Consider the following 19,542-nt stretch of genomic DNA (forward strand, 5'->3'; position numbering starts at 1 on the left):
CGAAAAAAATATCCCTTCATGGGAAAAATTTCCCGGGATCGACAATGGATATAAGAAAGCCCCTATACGAAAAAAACATGCAAGGGAGAAATCCCCCTAATTTGAAAAAAAAAAATCCCTTAAGCATAATTTTTAGAAAATTTAATGCTCTTCAACATCAATTTTATGCTAAAAAAATTAATCCATGTGTCGAGACAAAATATCCCTGCAAGGGAAAAATTTCTCTGATTAAAAAAAAATCCCTCGAGATGTAATTTTTGCAAAATTGTATGCTCTATAATATCGAACTAATAAATAAAAAGGATCTCATATACAGGAAAAATRTCAATGAGAGGGAAAAAATGTTCCTCAAATGAAAAATTTTCTCTGTGATAGAGTTTTAAGAAAATTTAATGCTCTACAATATTGAATTTATGCATAAGAAGAAATCTATATAGGAGAAAAAATACTCTTGCAAAGGTAAAAATTTTCCTTGAAATTACAAAAATTAGCATAAGATAGTAATTTTGGAAAATTTTATGGTCTACAATATAAAATAAAGAAACAGACATGTTTTCAAAGAACCCATATCTCTTCAAGGAGAGAAAACTTCTCTAAATTGGAAAAAGAAATTTAACAAGATGAATTTTTAGAAGAACACACAATACCGATTTTATGTATAAAAAAAGAACATATACACAGGTAAAATTACCCATGCATTGACGAAAGTTTTGAGAAAAGAATTGAAAAAACTTTCAACGAAATAGATATTTTATAAAATCTTATGCTCTACAATATCGAATTTAAGGATGAAAAAGAATCCATGCACAAGGAAAAAAGAAATTTCTCCATTTTAAAAAAAGTTTCCCTAAGATAGAAATTTTGGAAAATTGAACGCTCTACAAGAATCACTATGTAATAAAAATCCCTGAAAGTATAAAAATTTCCCTGAGTTTAAAAATTGCCCTAATATTGATTCTTAAGACAAGTTTTTGCTATACAATTCAGATTTATGAATAAAAAGAAGCCTATCTATCACAGAGGAAAATTTTTTCAATTCAGGGAAATTTTTTCCCTTGCATATGAAAATTTTTCCTCTGGGATAGATTTATTAAAAAAATGTGTGCTATGAAAGTATATCGATATTTTGGATAAAACCAGAGTTTTTGGGTTTTATTTATATGGAATATTATCATGTTCACCAACAGCTTTCAAAATTATGCAAGGAATTTTTTTTTGCAGGGATTTTTTTTTTTTTGGGGTTCCCCTAATATACATTATTTACATTCGCATCTATACTTATCAAGTGCACTGAATGCTGGGGGCAATAGAACCCGATATACTTACACACGTATGTTTGTAAGTGGTATATATACATATATTTATTGCAAGTGCATATGTTGCAAGTTGCCCATAACTGTCTGCAATTACATGCAACACTGACTGATATGTAAGCGCACACGCATAAATGTCTACTTTTATTTGAAAGAGGAAATTTAAAACGCCCTCAAATGCATGTGTGTATATAGTATATGCCGTTTCTTTGTTCGTAAAATGCCTTTGGTCTTGAAATCAATGTTTTCAGGATCAAATTTCGACGGCAGATATCAGCAGGAGTCAATCAGTGAAGCAGCAAAGAAATAAATATACACATACCTCAGTTTATATATAATAGGTATGTAGTATACAAGTATAGACAACAAAAATGATAAATACACACTCTTTGTATACATACATAYATATTTACTATATATGATATATACATAAGCGCAATTGTTTATATATACAGAAGTATAAATTCCGCACATATCCTTTGGGCTCTTCTTCTTCTCCTATATTAACTCGCTGGTATATATTTTCATATTAAAAGATAAAATATGCTAATGAACCCAATATTGCCTCGGGTCGCACTTTTTAAGTCATCATGAATGTGTGTATGTAATTTCTCCACTTGAATGAAGTTATCACTGCGCCTTGGTCTTGAGTAAGTTGTTGCAAGCCGGCCAGTTTTATTACAACTTCTTAAGTGTTCGCCATATTTTATGCTTTAAGTGTAAATGTACTATTAAATTGGGCATTTATCTTGAACATAAATAGAATTTGAAACCAAAAAAATGAGTAAAAAAAAATATCGATTTAAATCAGGCATATCGTATCGATTTGTGGAGAAGTTCTCAATCTTAAATTTATTATTTTTTATAGAGAGGAAAAAGAAAGGAAGCAAGTAATCTGAAGTGAAAAATCTTAAAACAGATAGTCACTTCAGAGCGCAGACCACTCCGAGTAGTTCTTTATACTTAAAAAATATTGTTAGATCAGAAATCATGCTTGAACAATAATGTAAGGTACAGCCATTTTTGGAGTCATGAAATGAGTAAAATCCGAATAAAATAAAATAAAATAAAGTCCTATAATCAGATCTTTTAACTCATCAATGCTCATTGCGGCTAATACCAATTATTTCTATCCTCGCTAAATCAGCGAAATATCTAAAATTATGAGCTCCCAGGTGTTTAAACCTTGATTTCGCAAAGACGGGACGCTCAAGAAGAAATTTTTCTATCTCGTCTTACCCCAAACAGCTTCTAATATGCGAAAAGTTTCTCAACCTTACTGCGTGCAGACCGATAGGAAAATAACCAGTTAGAACGAACTAACTAGTTAACCATGGATAGGTTAGTAGCGAAGGGCATGGTGCTTGAATCGTCAGGAAAATGTTAGGGAGATGGAAAGAGAGACTCTCAGGAGTCCGTTCGAATGATTTTGGTGAATATTTTGGGTATGAAATGCGTTCTTGCTCGCCACGTCCCGATAAAACTGTTTTTTTTTTTTTTTTTTTTTTTTTTTTTTTTTTTTTTTTTTTTTTTTTTWTTTTTTTTTTTTTTTTTTTTTTTTTTTTTTTTCAAAAAGAGTACTGTAGACAAGTCTCTTGGGACATGCCATATTAATGGGGAGTATTATAACAGCCGATGAGATATCGGCTTATGAGTTTGACCTTGTTGGCATGTCAACAATCATCGGAACGGAACACGTTTTCAGTAGGAAAAACAAGTTTTTCTGAAGGAGCTGAGAGCCGTCCCAAAAATATCTTATGAAAATTGTTTTGAATACCGGAAAAATCGTTGGCATAAGTTTATTACATCTAGTAAAGATGCTGAAGATGACAAAATAAATATTGAAATAAATATTTTAAGTTTTATTTGAAATTTATTGTATCTTTTCGTCACAATGTGAAATTTCTGACATGTGCACATTTATTTATTAAAATTAATCAGTTCCTGTCACCTGTGTTTACACCATATTTTCCTTTTTATTAAGTAATTTAAGTGCTCGGAAAAATGTCGAGTTTACCAAGGACTCGAGTGAACTCGAAGCTGCACTTGCGCACACATTTCACAAATGAATATAAATTGAAGTGTTGACAGCTTTTGCCACACTTCATTTAAAATGCTAAAACGAATCTATGAAAACCAGCAGATAAATGCATATTTTCCACATTTTAATTTTCAGAATTTTGTTGTAAGTGAACTTGTGAGCTTTTGATTAAAATATAAAGGCGCACACACCAGCCGACGGAGCGGTGGGAAGAGACGACCAAGCGAGCTAACTCAAGAGCAATTCACAGCACAAACAGCTTGTTTTGTCGTTGTCGTTGTTGTTATTTTTGTGTTTGCAAACAAAAGCACAAATGCAAATAAGAAGAGTAGAAGAGCACAAAAGGACAAAGGACACTTTAAGAGAGATAACAAGGAATTTATGTTTGCAAGTATGTGTGTGTGTGTTTGTAGGCAGGATGTGGCTGAGGGGTGATGCGGCAGGATATTTGCGTGTAACTGTGGCAACCGAAGGCGCACTTTATTAAAAATTACTCGCTGCGGAGGAGACAACATGCTGACACAGAATTATTGCATTGCATAATAAACGCAGACGAACACATACACACAACACACAGGCCAATACAAATACAAATCTGCTTACAAGTTTACAATTTGCAGCTGATAAAACAAGCACACACACACATATATATATATATTCAATAATAATGACGGCAATGTTAGCAGAATATGCAGCAGTGGCGGCATTCACAACAACACAAAGCCATGCTGCAACAACATATAGCAAAACAAATATTAATGCAAAACACACAAAATTATGTTATGAATATTAAATAATTTGCTGTTATTGTGTATTTGGGGCGCTGCCAAGACATCAACACACGCACACACAGAGGCAGACGCAGAGTAATATACATATGAACACTCACAAGACAGCGTGATTGCACTCGCAGCTTTATATAAGTCGCCTGTGGTGGCCGAGATACAGTGATGCTAGGTGAGTTTGGCCATAAGAAATATTTATATTCAACCAGATTTGTTATTTGTTGCCTACATTTCGGCGCCAAGAGAAAATTGGTACCAAAATCAATAAAGAAACAAGAAAAAGAGTGAACTACGGCTGCACCGAAGTCAAAATATCCTTAACAGTAGCATTATTTTTAGCATGAAAAGGTATAAATGTCGTTTATCATGATTTTTGTCGGCCATTTTGCATGACTGCTTTATGCTATAGTGCTCCGATCTAAAAAAATTTATTTACAGATTACAGGTTTGCTTTAGATAATAATTTATGCCAAATTTCGTGATAATTTTTCATTAAACTAAACATTTTTCTGACCGAAAACATAGTTTTGGTCGATCAATTTGCTTGGGCGCTGTAGGATATATAGGTCCGATCTCAATGATTTGTTTCGAAGATTGTAACGTTGCTTTGATCAGTACGCTGTGCCAAATTTAGTGAAGGTATCTCGTCAAATAAAAAAGTTTTCAATACAAAGACTTAAGTTTGACCGTTCAGTGTGTATGACAGCTATATACAGTATATTAGTTATCCGATATCAGCGGTGCCGACAAATAAACAGCATCGTGATAAAAAAGAAGGTTAGCATTTCAGATGGATATATCAAAAACTAAGGGACTCGTTCACGTATATACAGACTGACAAACGAACAGGTTGGGTGACATTGCTATTTATTAAGCTCGTCACGCTGATCATTTATCATATCATGCTTTATAGGGTCTCCCACGTTTCATTCAACATCGTGGCATATTGAATAAATCATGTTCAGGTTTTAAAAAGAGCTTAAAGCTTCACACAAAACAGCTTTGAGCTTTCAGTTCAACGAAAAATATTCAACAGATGGCTTTCGTTGATGTTTTTTATACTGATCGTGGGTCATTGGGTTGTTCTTTCTAAACAGTATGGGATACTAAGAGTAAGTAAAATAATTGTAAGTCTTTCTGCTTTGAAGATCAGGAGCGTCTTTTATCGAGTAAACCTCTGGACTGTTTAATTCCAACTTCTAAATCGCCGTAAGATTATTTTAGCTTCACATCTTTAGTTGGTTATCATAGACTGTACAGCAATGACAGACGAACTTTTTCCGTAAAGGAATTAGGAAGTATTATAATATAATACAGAGTGCCGGCATTTCTTATTCCTTCGCCTTCGCAGTTTTCAAAACCGGAAAGACTTATGTATATAACAGTTTTGACAGTTAAGCTGAGAAAGCTTTAACAGAACAACAACTTTCATCATAACAGTTAGCTAAATAAAATCTGAGACTCAAAGGTTACAAGAACGCTAGTGTAAGTTGAACTTTAAACTGATACATTAAAGAAACTGATGACAAAACTGTAGGTACTGTAAGTTGAAATCACGAACAGATTAAGTAAAGAACAATATAAGCTAAGAGGACAATGTCAGGTAAGGTTTCCTGAAAAAATATTTCAATCCGTTCACGGACACTATGAACTAAAACTAGAAATTTTGATCTTATGCGTACGTAGGTAAAGTTAGGTTGTAGGGTTGATCTAAAATCTATGGTTCTAACTTGGACAAGTGTTCGACCCTTTTGCTACCTCATAAAACCCTCATATATCGAAGAAGGCTTAAACTCAGCACAATATCAATTCTAACAACTTTGCTAGATTCCTAAAGGTATCCGTGTGTGTACAAGCCGGGACAAAAGCAGGGGCAGTGACAAGATGATTCCAACTCGCGTTACTCTATGTAGTAAAAAGATTTAGCCGCACCGCGTTTGAACAGCTTACAGTCAGAACACCAACCATTGCACCGAGATTGACTTTGCCAATAGCCAGTAGTCTGGAGAACTTCTCACGGTTCACTCCGGGTCAGAAGGGTCGTGCAGTCGAACAAATTTTGGTTTTTGACCAGCGCTTTCTGAACTCACTGGTGGTCTAATAATCGAACACCAGTAACGTTGTAAAGACCAAAGTTAGAAGGCAGGCCAAGCTGAACTTTTTCCAGAATTGTTCATCTATCACCATTGCAAACGAAAGCCAATCGAACATCGCACAGCAGAGACACGTCTTCTAAGGAGAGTTAACGTAAACGCAAGCTTTTATATTTTCCGAATCCTCCAACAAAAAAACCGTAGTAATTTCACACTTTTGAAGAGAATGAAACACTGTACACGTCAGCGACTGCAAACAACAATACCAGCGCCGATAGAGAGACGACAGTCGCCAAATTCATATGACAATATTAAGACAAACCGAAATCAGCTTTGAGCCCAGCGCAGTGGCGTCAGATGTGTGGCATCATTTGGCCGACCGCATGTGACATTTTAGCAAATCGAATAAATAGAATGCAGCACAGTTCAAAGCCTAGACCAGAATGGAGCAGTGCAGCGGTGTCGGGGCATAGAATGAATGCAGGCGGGTGTTGGCTGAGAATTGAAGTTGTTGACAGCGTGAAGGAAGGCGTTTGTCATTGACAAAGGATAATATGCGCCATGGCTGGCAAACACAATGCGCGGAGTTGAATAAAGCCGTCGACTGGGAGGGTAAGATGGATGGTATGTTGCATGCAACACAATGCAATGTCATGCAACGCGCTAAGCAAACATGGTAATTGCGACACTGTGTAGGCGACAAATAGTCCAAATATTTGTGGAAGGCACACATATGCACACACACATACATACATACGAAAATGCGCTTACAAGCAAGTGGGTAAGTTACTGAATGCAAGCACATAAATATATGTATGTATGTGTAGACAGTCATTTTGTATGCATATTGCTTTGTTGCTAAATAAGTATGTACATATATGTTGCACGTGCTTTCATGTAAATGCATGTGGCTGTGTATATGTGACTTTATGTGTGGGTGTGTGTGTTAAATACCGCTTTTAGCCAAGCATGAGTGCATGCATTTGGTTTTGTTTGGCTTGACATTTAGCTGGTGTGGGTGGCAGGACATGCCGCTGCCACATGTGGCATGCAGCATAACAAATTGCAAAAGCACACAAAAGCAAGGCTTATATGTAAATGTATATTAAAAAAACCGAGAGATAAATGAATATTTAAATAAGAAGCGCAATGATAACTTGAAGAAAAATTGCGGTTTCTTTACAGCGAAACGGAGGTTTGAAGGCAAGTCGTTGGACTATATAAACTGAACTGCAATGAAATTTGAATAGAAACATTCAGTTCAATTAATTGTGATGTCTTCAAACATAAAATATTGTTGTTGTTGTAGCGAAAAATATGTATACAAGCGAATTTTTCTACCTGATGCTGCCGGGTACTTCTTCTTCTTGATTGGCGTAGACACCGCTTACGCGATTATAGTCGAGTTAACAACAGCGCGCCAGTCGTTTCTTCTTTTCGCTACGTGGCGCCAATTAGATATTCCAAGTGAAGCCAGGTCCTTCTCCACTTGGTCCTTCCAACGGAGTGGAGGTCTTCCTCTTCCTCTGCTTCTCCCGGTACTGGATCATATAAAACTGAGGTTGATTCCGGTTACATATGTATATGCAACCGAACCTGGTTGAAAATGGCTGGAGATCGGTCACTTGCCTTGCTCCGCGTCATCAGATTATCTAACCATAGAGACACATGCCTATGATTAGTAATTATTGAGGAAGCAATAAGTAAGTTGCAGAAAATTGAGCAGAGGTTCATCCCTATATAATCATGTCCAAATTCTATAAGCATTTAATTTTGTATATCCCCCCAGTAGGGTGTGTACAAACGAGAGATTATTGGACATTCATCTTTATGGAAGACTTTTATGAAGTTCGATCTATAAGGATTTGTTACAAAAATAGATTATTCTTTGTACATCCATGAGGAAGATTCTTTTTAGGTTCGGTCCAGTAGGCTGTGGAAGAAAGAGAGATTTTTCGATAAACATCCCGTCAGCTATGACCCCAAGTTTTTTTAGGCAGGTCGTTAACGTCCAGGATCCATAGAAGAGAAGAGAAAGCTCCACCTTGTGTGGTAGTCACACGAAAGGCATCTGCTTATATACCACTACATCACTATCTCCAGAGTTTTTAGTAAGAAGGAGAGGAGGCTGCTGGACCTTAAGTCCTTGACCGTAACGTGGGAGCCCCTGCCAGCTTTCGGAATGAACGTAACCCTGACTCGTCTTCTAGCCGCTGGGATATTACCCAGTCTGATGCAGTTCGCATAGATAGCTGCCAGTCAGCTGCATAACACCTTAACAGCCTATTGCAGCTGCGCATGTAAGATGCCATTCAGTCCCGGGGGCTTGAAAGGTCAAGTGTGTTCAATAAGAAAGGTCTACAAAGGACAGGCAGTCATCTTGTAGCACTCTGAAAATATCCCCTAAGTGGACGTATTGTTCGGGAAGTGAACATGAAGAATATCAGGAAGATAACCTGAGTAGATGGCATATATTCCGAGAATACGAATTAACATAGAGGACACTTATCCCACCACTTTTTCGCAGAAGCTTTCCATGAGATTCTGGTGCCTTTCATAACTCGGACTTATATTGAAAGTCCCGTATTATACAATGCCCAGTCATCAGTTGATCCAGTTCTACGAACTTTGTTGAATAAACGTTTGCATGACGCTCTGATTTCCGACAATTCCAAAGTCCACCAGAGAAGTTTCCCTCTACCCTTCGGTATTAGCAGTGGACAGGAGCTAACCGAGCTGAAGACTTCGACCCACCCGTCGTATCGACGTATATATCGATCTTATTTCTATTGGTTCCTACGGTGTGCCGCCTTGACGACAGTGCAGTACATTCTGATATACTTGAAATGTCGTTTGGGGTCATGCTGTGCTCAACTTTAAACCTTCTCTTCCAAAGATAGCTTGAAAGTATGCTTTATTTTTTTATTTACCAACGCCTTGCCTATTAAGCTAGGTCCAAAGTTCTGTATGGAGAATTCACCTAACACCGCTAATCTTGCAGCTGATCCGCTGAGATTTTCACGGCAATGTGGATTGATGGTAAGTTGAGTATCCCTTTTAGCGCAGCCATTGGAATGAAAAAAGTAAGAGTCTTCATTTAAAGTTCGGCGAGAAAGCGAATCGAACAAGCAACGGGCCTTAATTATGTGACTATGGCAATAATATTGCATAATGATAACAGTAGTAGCGAATAGTTGTACGACAGCAAAGATAATCCGAACTTGTTTTTAAGTCAACAGGATAACTTAGTTGTTGCTTTCAGATATAACTTATTAAGAGACCAAAGCTGCAGCAGCGTAAACAACGAAGATCGAGTCCAACACAAATATATTTTACGAGTTAGTATGTAAATACACCATTTTTTAAGTTGCTTATATCAATTAGCACGTAAGTCCGCAAGAGATCCATTAAAATCTTTATGGAAAGTGCCTTTAGCGGATTCCTTATCATTTGGAGAGTTACTCATTAACAGAATGACCATTTGCGAGAGGAATCACACAAAGAAATCTGCCAGGCTGCTACTGCCAATCCTAAACTCAGCTGCAAGTATCTTATCGCAAATCTACGTAATTGTAGGCACCACTCTTTTTGTGATCTGTAGTAAAGTTAGACGTAAGCTCCATATGACACCGGCTGGCTTAAGCCGCTAATAAACGAATGTGTACTTACTTAGCAATAAAGATTAGCGCAAAGTTTCTACAACAACTACTGTTTGCTGTAAAGCAGTTTCAAAGCAAAACGGCGGCGCATGCTCCACACGCAATCGCACGCATTTTCACTGGAAAATGGATTTCTAACGGCTGTGCGCAGTTGCTGTTGTTGCCGTCGTATGACGTTTAAGTGTCGAAAATAGCGCGTAACCGTCGACATGACATGTAAATGTCATAATATATTTTTTACGACGTTCCCGATCATTAAAGCGACTTTTATTGTTTAACGCACAGCCACACACTTGCATGGACTTGTAGAGAAGTACATATGTCTGGATGTGTTACGGCGAGCACAGCGGATTTGTAGTATCAAGCGGTTGCACGTTCCAAACAAGTTTGCTTGCCACAAATCTCATATACGCACGTTAATATGAGCCGCCGTAGTAGGTGCATGCAACGCTGTGGCAACATGAAAGCGCTTGTGCATAACTGACATATGTTGAATTAATTTTCAGACCTTTTTTACGAGCGTGTTTTTGTGCTTTAGCGGTACATGCAGATTTACAACTTGTACGTTTCAAGTGCCTTCCACTTTTTATAACCTTTCTTTTTCAGCTTGACCACGTTGGGCGTGGAGACTTTATTGTTCCTTGGTATTGTGCTCTCATATTTTTGTTCTAGCAATTTTCAGTATTCTTAGGTCATAACGAAAGTTACGTCGAGCCGCCGCCGCCGCTTGGCCAGATGTCGAAGGTCAAGCGGAATATAAGTTTTTCAGTTAAGATAAGAATAGAAAGACAATATTTGTAGATTTTTCTCTTAGCCGCTTTGATGCATAACTACCCTCCGCGAATGGCAGGCCCCTTGTTGTGTTGCAAAGACATGAGCGGTGCTGCATGACACCACTCTTGCGGGTTGTCAAAAGCTATTGTATGGAAAAGACGACTGAACCTAACATCAACAAGTCGAAAAGCAAAGCCAGTTGGAGGAAATGCGACGTAGTTATACGGATATAGAAGGCATCCAAATGCCTATCCTGCCTCTCTAATAACCGGCAGAGACGTTGGAGCTGAAGGCGCTTACTATGCTTCAGTATCTCCTAATGGAAAGGTATTCAGAGGCTCTGGGAACGCAGCATCCTTCCTGGGGGTCCACTTTAGAGGAAACATGTTGCAGATGGACTGCAAGGATGAGCAGTACGCTATGTGGCTGAGTGAGATCAATCCCAACTGGTAGCCTGAGAAGGCGCCATCCTCTACTCAAAAACGGAAGACGAGATTCCGTCCATGCATAGTCATACAAACAAGGACTTATTTAACGGTTCCAGAAATCGCATTTTCATAGCTACTATAACAGAACACTGGTCCATTGAAGACCATACGATAAAAATAGACCTGCTTTAAAACAAAATATGATCCCAAGATTATTATGAGACAGTTCGTTCAGAGCCGACCATACGGAGCCTTCTCAACCTATACCTACCACTCCAACTTAATGATGACGAAGGGGTTGTACGTACTCTGAGACCTGCCAAGATATTAACGAGACGGAGGCGATTTCGATCTTGAGCCTTTTCTGCTGACTGTCACCCCAGCAAACGCAAGTGGCCGCAACCATCAGCCCAGTGTTCAAACCGAAATCCAGAACGTTTATTCCCATTCATAGTCCAGGTCAGTGTTTGGGCCGGTACAGCAGTTGTTAAGGCCGTGGAGACCGCAGGTCATTTAGTTTATACCCAGGATGCACCAGATAGGAGGCGACCTGCACTGATCTAAATTTGTTCACACTACCAATCCACAATCTGCGAACATATTTTTCAGATTGGGACACAATAAGATAGAGCTGTCCTACGTATTGTCCGAACAAAATCAAGTCCATATATGGACCTTTTGTTTGACAAAGCCGAAACGTTTTTCCTTGTTGTACTTTATTTTTCTCTCGACTTTACGACCATGCCTCTGATTTGTTAACTTTGAATTGCTTACTACGAAGCTTGTCGTTTCTCGTAGCACAAATTTCGCCAACTGCAAAGTGGTATCGAATTCTAAAGATCGTAAAAATGCCATATTAGTACCGCGGGTGTCAATTCGTTTAAGAAGAAACTCATTTGCACTGACGGTGATCGTTCGTGTACATTTATACCCTGTACAAGCTTTATATTTGTAAAAAGGTATATATAGAAATATATGAATCATCAGCATGACGAGCTGGGTCGATTTAGTCATATCGGTTTTTATAAGTCACTCCTTTATTCCCGTCCTACTAAATGGTGCAGTGGCATGGACGATCACAGCATCTGCTGAGTCGAATGGACGAAAACGCTCCAGATCTGAGGGTATTCAACGCAGTACTCGCCGGGGGAAGCAGAGAAAGAGAAAGACCCGCACTGTGTTGTAAAGATCAGTTGGAGAACGAGCTGGCTTCGCTTGGAATCTCCAATGCTCTTTTCTCTCTCTGCGAAAAGAAGAAACGACTGACACTCTGTTGTTAACTTGGCCATAACCGAGTATGCGGGCTCTACGCCAGTAAAGAAGTAGAAGAAGTTTGTCTGTCTGTTTAGACACGAACTAGTTAATCAGTTTTTGAGATATCGCTCTGAAATTTTGAACAAGCTCGGATATACCGATATCTATCCAAATCAAGATAAAGGTGTTTTAGTACTATTTTATGCCATATAGAATCCTCATGTGAAGGGTATTATGGCTTTAATGCTGCGGTAGTTAATGTCTTTGCTTCTTTTTCAATACATTGCTGTTTTTTTCGGAGACGTTGTGAAATTACAATATGTTTATGCCTCGGCTGCAGTTGCAAGGAAGTTGAAGAGAGAGTTGAGGAGACCCTTGCGTTGGACATATACTACGCAGAAAGCTGCGCTGATATATATAACAACACACAAAGGTAGGTCTATAACGCCACATAGCTATCCAAATTTGTATAATGTGTATTTTAATTTCTACTCTATCGTCATTTGACACACCCATAAGAGCTATAAAACAATGCTTTTACAAGCAGCTTACAATGTTTTCAAGTATCGGATACAACACAGGCTAAAAATTACAGGATAGTTTGCGAGTGAAATTCAAAAAAAGTGTCATTGCACGAGTGCTTGTGGCAGAGATTCGAAGATTTATCGCTTAGCTGCCAAAATTTGAAGGTCGTCGCATTGGCGAAATTTCCCATTGGCATTAGAGTGCAATTGGAATTGTGTGAAATTTGAGCGGCTTATGGCGACAATAGTTTCAAATAACAAAAACAACAAAGCGCAATACTACTTGCGTCGGCTAACAAAAGCAATTCGAAGTGTGTGCGGCAATAAAATCCAAATGTGATTTGGAGATTTGCTGTTTTCGAAATCACTAATCAATGCAATCAACACTTAACACCTTGATGCACACAAGCTACCTAATGCGGGCCGGGAATAGTTCTTCGCAACTAACGAAGTAAATTTACGATTTTAAATTGCACTCACACACACACACGCATGTATACATAGGCGTACATGTGATAAATGCATTTGTGATTTACAATTGTTTGCACAATTCATTTGTTTCGCATTCGAGCACTTTGATTAGATACCCAAAACATGCACCCCCGATAGCGCAGTCGATAGCACTGCATATACTCATACTCACATATATACTATATATATATATATTAGAGTGGGTCGATTTCAGGGAGCCAAAACTATGGAAAAACAGTCTATACAAGAAATGTTCTGTGGATGGTTCTGAATACATTTGTCTAAGAGACTATTAGATACATAGGGTTTCGAGCTGGCGATTTTGAAGGCGAAATTTTTAAGAGGTTGCTTGGGTTTCCTCGGGAAAACAATAAGCAAAACCTTAATTTAGTACTCCGGCGAAGGTAAAAACCTGGAAATTGGATTTTTCGCGAATATTTTTTCAAAAAAATTCAAATTTCCGTGAAAATTTTGCGACATTTCTTCAACTAATTGTGAGCGAAAAAAATCCTTTGTAAAAGTCTTGGACCAGTGTAAAATTTCATGAAGACTGGTTGGGTAGTTCTCGAGAAATCTTGCCCATCGACTTAAAAGACACATTTTCGAAAAAACGTGTTTAAGTTCTCAAGGCTGTATCTCCGAAACTATTACTCGGAACAGCTTGAAAGCTTAGAAGAATATACTATAGATGTTGGAAAATTTAATAAAACTATAAAAAAATTCGATTTTTTGAAACCTGTAAATCCCTGTAACCCCCAAACGGGAACTTTTTAGGGATCATAAAAAAATATTCGTCAGTTTTTGACATATCTGAATAAACTTTAACGCATAGGAGCATTTTGATACTCTATTGATCATTTGTCGGAATCAGCCGGATCAAAGAACTATATTTCGTATTTTTCATAAACCGATTCTTCAGACTTCTAAAACTTCGCTTAAAAATCGCTAGCTTGAAACCGGTTTTCGAACCATTGTTTGTTAGGCAAAGTTCTTCAAAATCATTTTATAAAAAGAATAAATCGACCCGCACTAATGTAAATAAGTATGTATGGCTGCCATAAATATGCGCCAGCTGGCAAACGCAGCGCAAAAAGTCGCATTCGCAATGTTCGCTTCAATTGAATGACTTTGCGTCAAAGCGTTGATAATGCCATGCGCTCGAGTGCTCAAGCGTTTGCCGTTAGAAAGCATTACGCAGCGGTCCAGTGCGAACTGGCTGCGCTAATACAGTCATCAAGTGGCCGAGGGGTCAACACGGCCGTTCTGCAAATACGCACGGAAATCCGGGCAATTCGTATGTCATTGTTGTTTTTATTGTTTGGCCACTGCTGGTTGCATGCTGCACGTTGCACACTTCACTGCGCCGGCGCACGCATGCAAGGTAAATTAGCGCGGTTTCCTCTTCATATAATAAACATATATTTGCTTTTTGGCTGTAGCTATACATATGTATATGTATACATATATATCTATGTGTGTGCGTGCGTTTGTTTGCGGTCACAATCTGCGCTTGTGTGAATTTGTAAAGTTTGCGTATTTTAATCCAAAGAATTTGGGTCACTTGAATACACACATATTTAGTAAATTGCATGTATGTGTGTGTTAGTCACACTTGTAGTTTCACTTACTTATGTATATACATGTATGTATGTATGTGTCTTTATGCCTGAATCCCGCACCAATATTTCTACATGTCCTTTCTCCTTCAAAAATTTTGTGTAAAAATGGAAAGAATGCTACGCAAGCCAACAGACATTAGTGCTCTACTATTTTTATGTAATTCCAAATAATCGCTTTTCGCATGGTTGTGTGAGTTTTCATAAGGTCTAACGAATTTCGGTTAATATCCCGTTACAAATATTTGCAGTGTGTATGTTAAAAATGCAGTCCGTTTGCTATGTGTGCAACTTGTGGTGCAAGCATTTCGAATTTCCGGTAGGATATCGATTTTATGGTTCAATAATTTGGCGCATTGTTTGTTTGGTTCTGCAGCGGTTCCTAATATTGACTGAAGTTGTTTGGTGGCCAGCCAGAACTAATTTTTATTTTCTAGTGAGAAACTTTTTCATTAGATGAGCACTCCAGCTCGTTTGTTTTGTACATCCAAATCATCGAACAAATTAAATTTTCTTTATTTTAAAAATAATAGAAAATAATATTTACAAATTTTTTAAAATTCATATGTTATATAAATAACGTGAACTTGCTGAGAATTGCAGGTTAATTGGTTAACAAGCGAAATTTAAGTCTGAAAGCTATTTTAATCAGCGGATACTAAGTATAGAGAGACTTTAGGAGGTCATCTGATGTGACGGTTTCGAAAATAGCTGCTTTTAATAGCACGAAAAGGAACTGCCTGAATTTGGTATCCCCACAAAACCAATACGGCTGTGTATGCTTATGTCGAGCAATACCAAAAGTTCCGTCAAGATCGGGAGCACCTCTCTTAGCCGTTCGATACCACACGAGGTTTCGGACAAGGCAACTACCTATCGTGCTACTTCTTCAATCTACTGCTAGAGAGAATAATTCGAGCTGCAGCGCTAAATAGAGAAGGCACAATCCTTTATAAGAGTTTACTGAGAGACTGAATAACAACAATAATGTATTCTTGCTATCAGGCGCTACTTCGGACTGAGTAGGCAATTGAGAGTAAAGTTCTCTCTCGACGAACAAATACCAAATTCTACAAGTCGCCCATCATTTAAATCCTGATATATAGTGCAAAGGCATGGACGATGGCAACATCTGATGAGTCGACAGTTCAAGTTTTCGATAGAAACGTTCCGCAGAAGATGTATGGTCCTATAAGCATTGCCAACAGCGAATACCGCAGTCAATGGAACGATGAATTGTACGAGGTAAACGACGACATTGATATAGTTCAGCGAATTAAGAGGCATCGGCTACGCTGTCTGGACCATGTAATCCGAATGGATAAACACGCTCCAGCCCAGAGAATATTTGACACAGTACCCGCTTGTGGAAGCAGAGAAAGAGAAAGACCATCACTACGTTGGAAAAACCAGGGGAACAAGGACCTAACAAGACTGCCTCTATTTATTGCCCGAGTTGCTTCAGATGCCTTTCCAGAAACTCAAAAAATTGTATTCATAAGAAATTCAACCTAACTTTAAAGCTCTAGTTTTATTTTTACCCCCATCAAACCACAAATATTCCATTGAGTGCATTTTTACTAAGGGCATCATTTGATAAACCCTTAATTGGAAGACCAGAAAGGAATAAAAATTCTACGTAATTTCTTAAGGAGTAGATAGATAACAGTAACTCTTGAAGTTGACTTTTATGGTTAAAATAATATTTTTCGAAAAAGTTGTGGACCTGCGAGTGGTCAAATTTCAACCAGAATAACAACAAAAAAATACATTTTAAAATAGTTTAATACATATTCTCAAAAAAGTTCCTTTGCGTGCCATCTCCTAATTTTCGTTTGATAAGGGTAGGGTCCGCAGCTCAATTGTCAAGCATTTTATTTTTAGTAAGAGTCTAGAATTGTCATGCTTCATTCCCAAAACATTAATTCAAATGTGTTGAGTCGATCCATAAGAGATGTTAACATTCGCTGCTATCTCTCAGATGCCAAAAGGACGAGTTTCAATAATGGTTTCTTTTGTTCGAAATAATAGCGGCTCCTCAAAACACGCCTACAACATATTCAACGGCTCCAAAGCTGTAACTCCATTTGAAACACAAATTTTGAAGCAAACACGCTGTTGATATTTTCCATAGTTAAAATCACAAGACAATCCTTTCGCGGCGTAAATAAACCGGCACCAAACCCGCAGTAATTGATATCTTCAAATCAAACTTTACACGAACAAAACATGGGTTGTACCAATATAAGACAAAAGTTGGACGAATTTAGCTTGCGTGCCAGCACAAAAACGATTCAAAAACTTTATTATAAATTTAGACTATATTTATTAGAGTAGATTAAAAGATTTGTCGTAAACTAGGTTCTGTAGAACCGGCAATTTATTTTCCATAGCAATGTTAGCTGAAAAGAAGAATTGAATAGAAAGATCGGCTTTGCAATGAATAAAATATGAACAATATAAAGCAAGTGAAATATAAAAGACGATTAATTTTTAATTCTTCCAATGATCTTTCTTGTACTCCGTTTCACTTGTTCATATTTAATAAGAGTGCTATTAGGCTGTAAGTATTGTTCATGGTCTAGAAAATAAAACCTTTGAAATCATATGTAGTCAAAATTCACATTTATGTCAAACCTTGGCGAAAATGGTCAAGCTGATGTCAAAAAAGTCACCAGCGCGCACACGCACCGGACGCTGTAACATTTCCATATAAATCACCAAATATTTGCGCATCCTCGGCGAGCAACGAAACCACTCCGCATTGTAGGTGGCATTATTTAAACCACTAGAATATTCGATGATATTGTTGCCGCAATAGCAGGGTATGAAAATTTGCAAAACCATTATTAAATTTGCCTGAACAAGCGTGAGAAATTGCGAGGGATTCTCCAAAATTTGCACCTGTCATATATTTATGAAAGTAGTTGAGGTAGTGGAAGTAAAAAATATTTACCTTCTGTAGCCGATAAGCGCTGAAGCAGAGCACGAAAGACGAACAAATAATTTGTATGAGAAAAGGAAACGATATATAAGTCTGGCATTGCTGGGAGAGTCTAAGAGATTACATGTTTAGACGAAATTGGCTAAAACTCCCCACACTTCACATAAAACTTACAACTTTGTGCGCGCATGCAAACGCACTATGTCGACAAAGTCGCGATGAAACCTAACTTCGCTAAAGCCATGCGTTGTACTACCTTCTCGCAAAGCACCCATACGCTCCAAGCGTGCGGAAATCACTTTGAAACACAGCGACAATTGCAACAACATATAACACTGTATCATATCGAAGGCACAATTCGACAGACAACTGATTGGCATTGCCAGCAACTCGTAGCAATAAGCGTACCAATAGCCGCGCGGTGTGCGCCAATCGAACGGTGGTGCATATGGGAATGGCAACTCATACTCGTCACTGTAGAGTACACCAACAAAGGCTGTGGCCAAAGTGCTCAAACTGATCGTGAAGTACAGGAAAGCTACGCGGCTGTAATTTTTTTGCGTGCGTTGCCAACTCTGCTGCTCTTCGGCGTCCTGCAGCTGGTACAGCTTATCGTGTGTAAAAGCCGCAAAGAAGTCTACCAATAATCTGGAGTAAAACCAAACGTTCACCAGTTTCACGACCATACCCAACTCGGTGAGCGTCATATACATGGTGTAGGTGAATTTCTCCAAATCCGATGCCTGCACCACGTCCATGCACATCATTGTGGTATACGGTATGGAGAACACGGAGTGCAATAGGCCGGAGTAAAGTAAGTAAGGAGTTCTCATAGCACCACCGTAATGCCAAAGGCCCAGCAGTTTTAGTATTTTTATGACGCGCCGTCCGCCGGATAAGTTGTCGTGCTCATGAAGCTCCATTGCGAGGTAGTACTTTGAACTAACTGACAGTTTTAATTCAACTTGAGGTCACTTTTATATCTTACTGCCTCTCTGCATAATTGAAGAACTTCTATGTACTTTAGCATAAATATAGATGTACCGTAATGGCTTTTCATAATTGTTCTTAGTGAGCAAACTAACAATTACGACCAAAAATTAAAAATAAACTTCGTTAAAAGTTGTTTAATTACAGTTAGCTGGCCATAATTTGGTTAGTTTTAGGGCGCACATTCGAACACTTGTTCATTTAGTAATCAATTAAAAACTTTTTCATGGAATCACAGTGTTGTTAGTCACGAAATTAAAACTTCCTTTGCCCTAGCGTCTGCGTTTGGTTTCCATGAAAACTTTCTGTTTTAAAAATTGCATTTGTAGTAGCTGAAAAACTCCTAGCCAGTCGAAAGTCACAGGGATCTACAGAGCGAACTCAAAATGATCGTGATAAACTCTTTAAACGAACTGACTAAATGCTAATACATTCGACATGTTCCATCTGAATATTTCATTGTGGTTTTATGCATGAAAATTGCCTGTTTAGTTGTAAGACTTAAAAACAGAATAGGTACGTTTGTGCCAGGTTAGTATCATGTTAGTTGCAATATTACTGAGCTTTTGAATTTCTAACGGCATTTTTTTATACTCTCGCAACAAAGTTGCTAAAGAGAGTATTATAGTTTTGTTCACATAACGGTTGTT

General features: G+C 38.0%; 2 protein-coding genes across 2 annotated transcripts in view; both read right to left on the bottom strand.

Moving 5' to 3' along the window:
- LOC108966595 (titin) overlaps nucleotides 1-19,542 on the bottom strand; it is a 358,580-nt gene that overhangs the window by 227,761 nt on the left and 111,277 nt on the right. The gene's annotated exons all lie outside the window — the stretch shown is intronic.
- On the bottom strand, nucleotides 17,590-18,825 carry LOC108966583 (odorant receptor 94a-like). Its single transcript, XM_018929575.1, has 3 exons — nucleotides 18,077-18,825; nucleotides 17,915-18,014; nucleotides 17,590-17,817 (listed from the first exon to the last, which is right to left on the bottom strand). The coding sequence occupies exons 1-3, from the start codon at nucleotides 18,823-18,825 to the stop codon at nucleotides 17,590-17,592; spliced, it is 1,077 nt and encodes a 358-aa protein (XP_018785120.1).

This window comes from Bactrocera latifrons, unplaced genomic scaffold, assembly GCF_001853355.1.
Source record: "Bactrocera latifrons isolate USDA-ARS-PBARC rearing strain unplaced genomic scaffold, ASM185335v1 scaffold_165, whole genome shotgun sequence".
Classification (NCBI taxonomy): domain Eukaryota; kingdom Metazoa; phylum Arthropoda; class Insecta; order Diptera; family Tephritidae; genus Bactrocera; species Bactrocera latifrons.

Excerpts from the sequence above, each read along its gene's own strand:
- LOC108966583 (XM_018929575.1), bottom strand. The coding sequence starts at position 18,825 with ATGGAGCTTCATGAGCACGACAACTTATCCGGCGGACGGCGCGTCATA. Across the intron at positions 18,015-18,076 it reads TTGCATGCGCGCACAAAGTT|ACTCTCCCAGCAATGCCAGA; the intron begins GTAAGTTTTATG and ends GTAATCTCTTAG. Across the intron at positions 17,818-17,914 it reads GCGCTTATCGGCTACAGAAG|GCAAATTTAATAATGGTTTT; the intron begins GTAAATATTTTT and ends ACGCTTGTTCAG.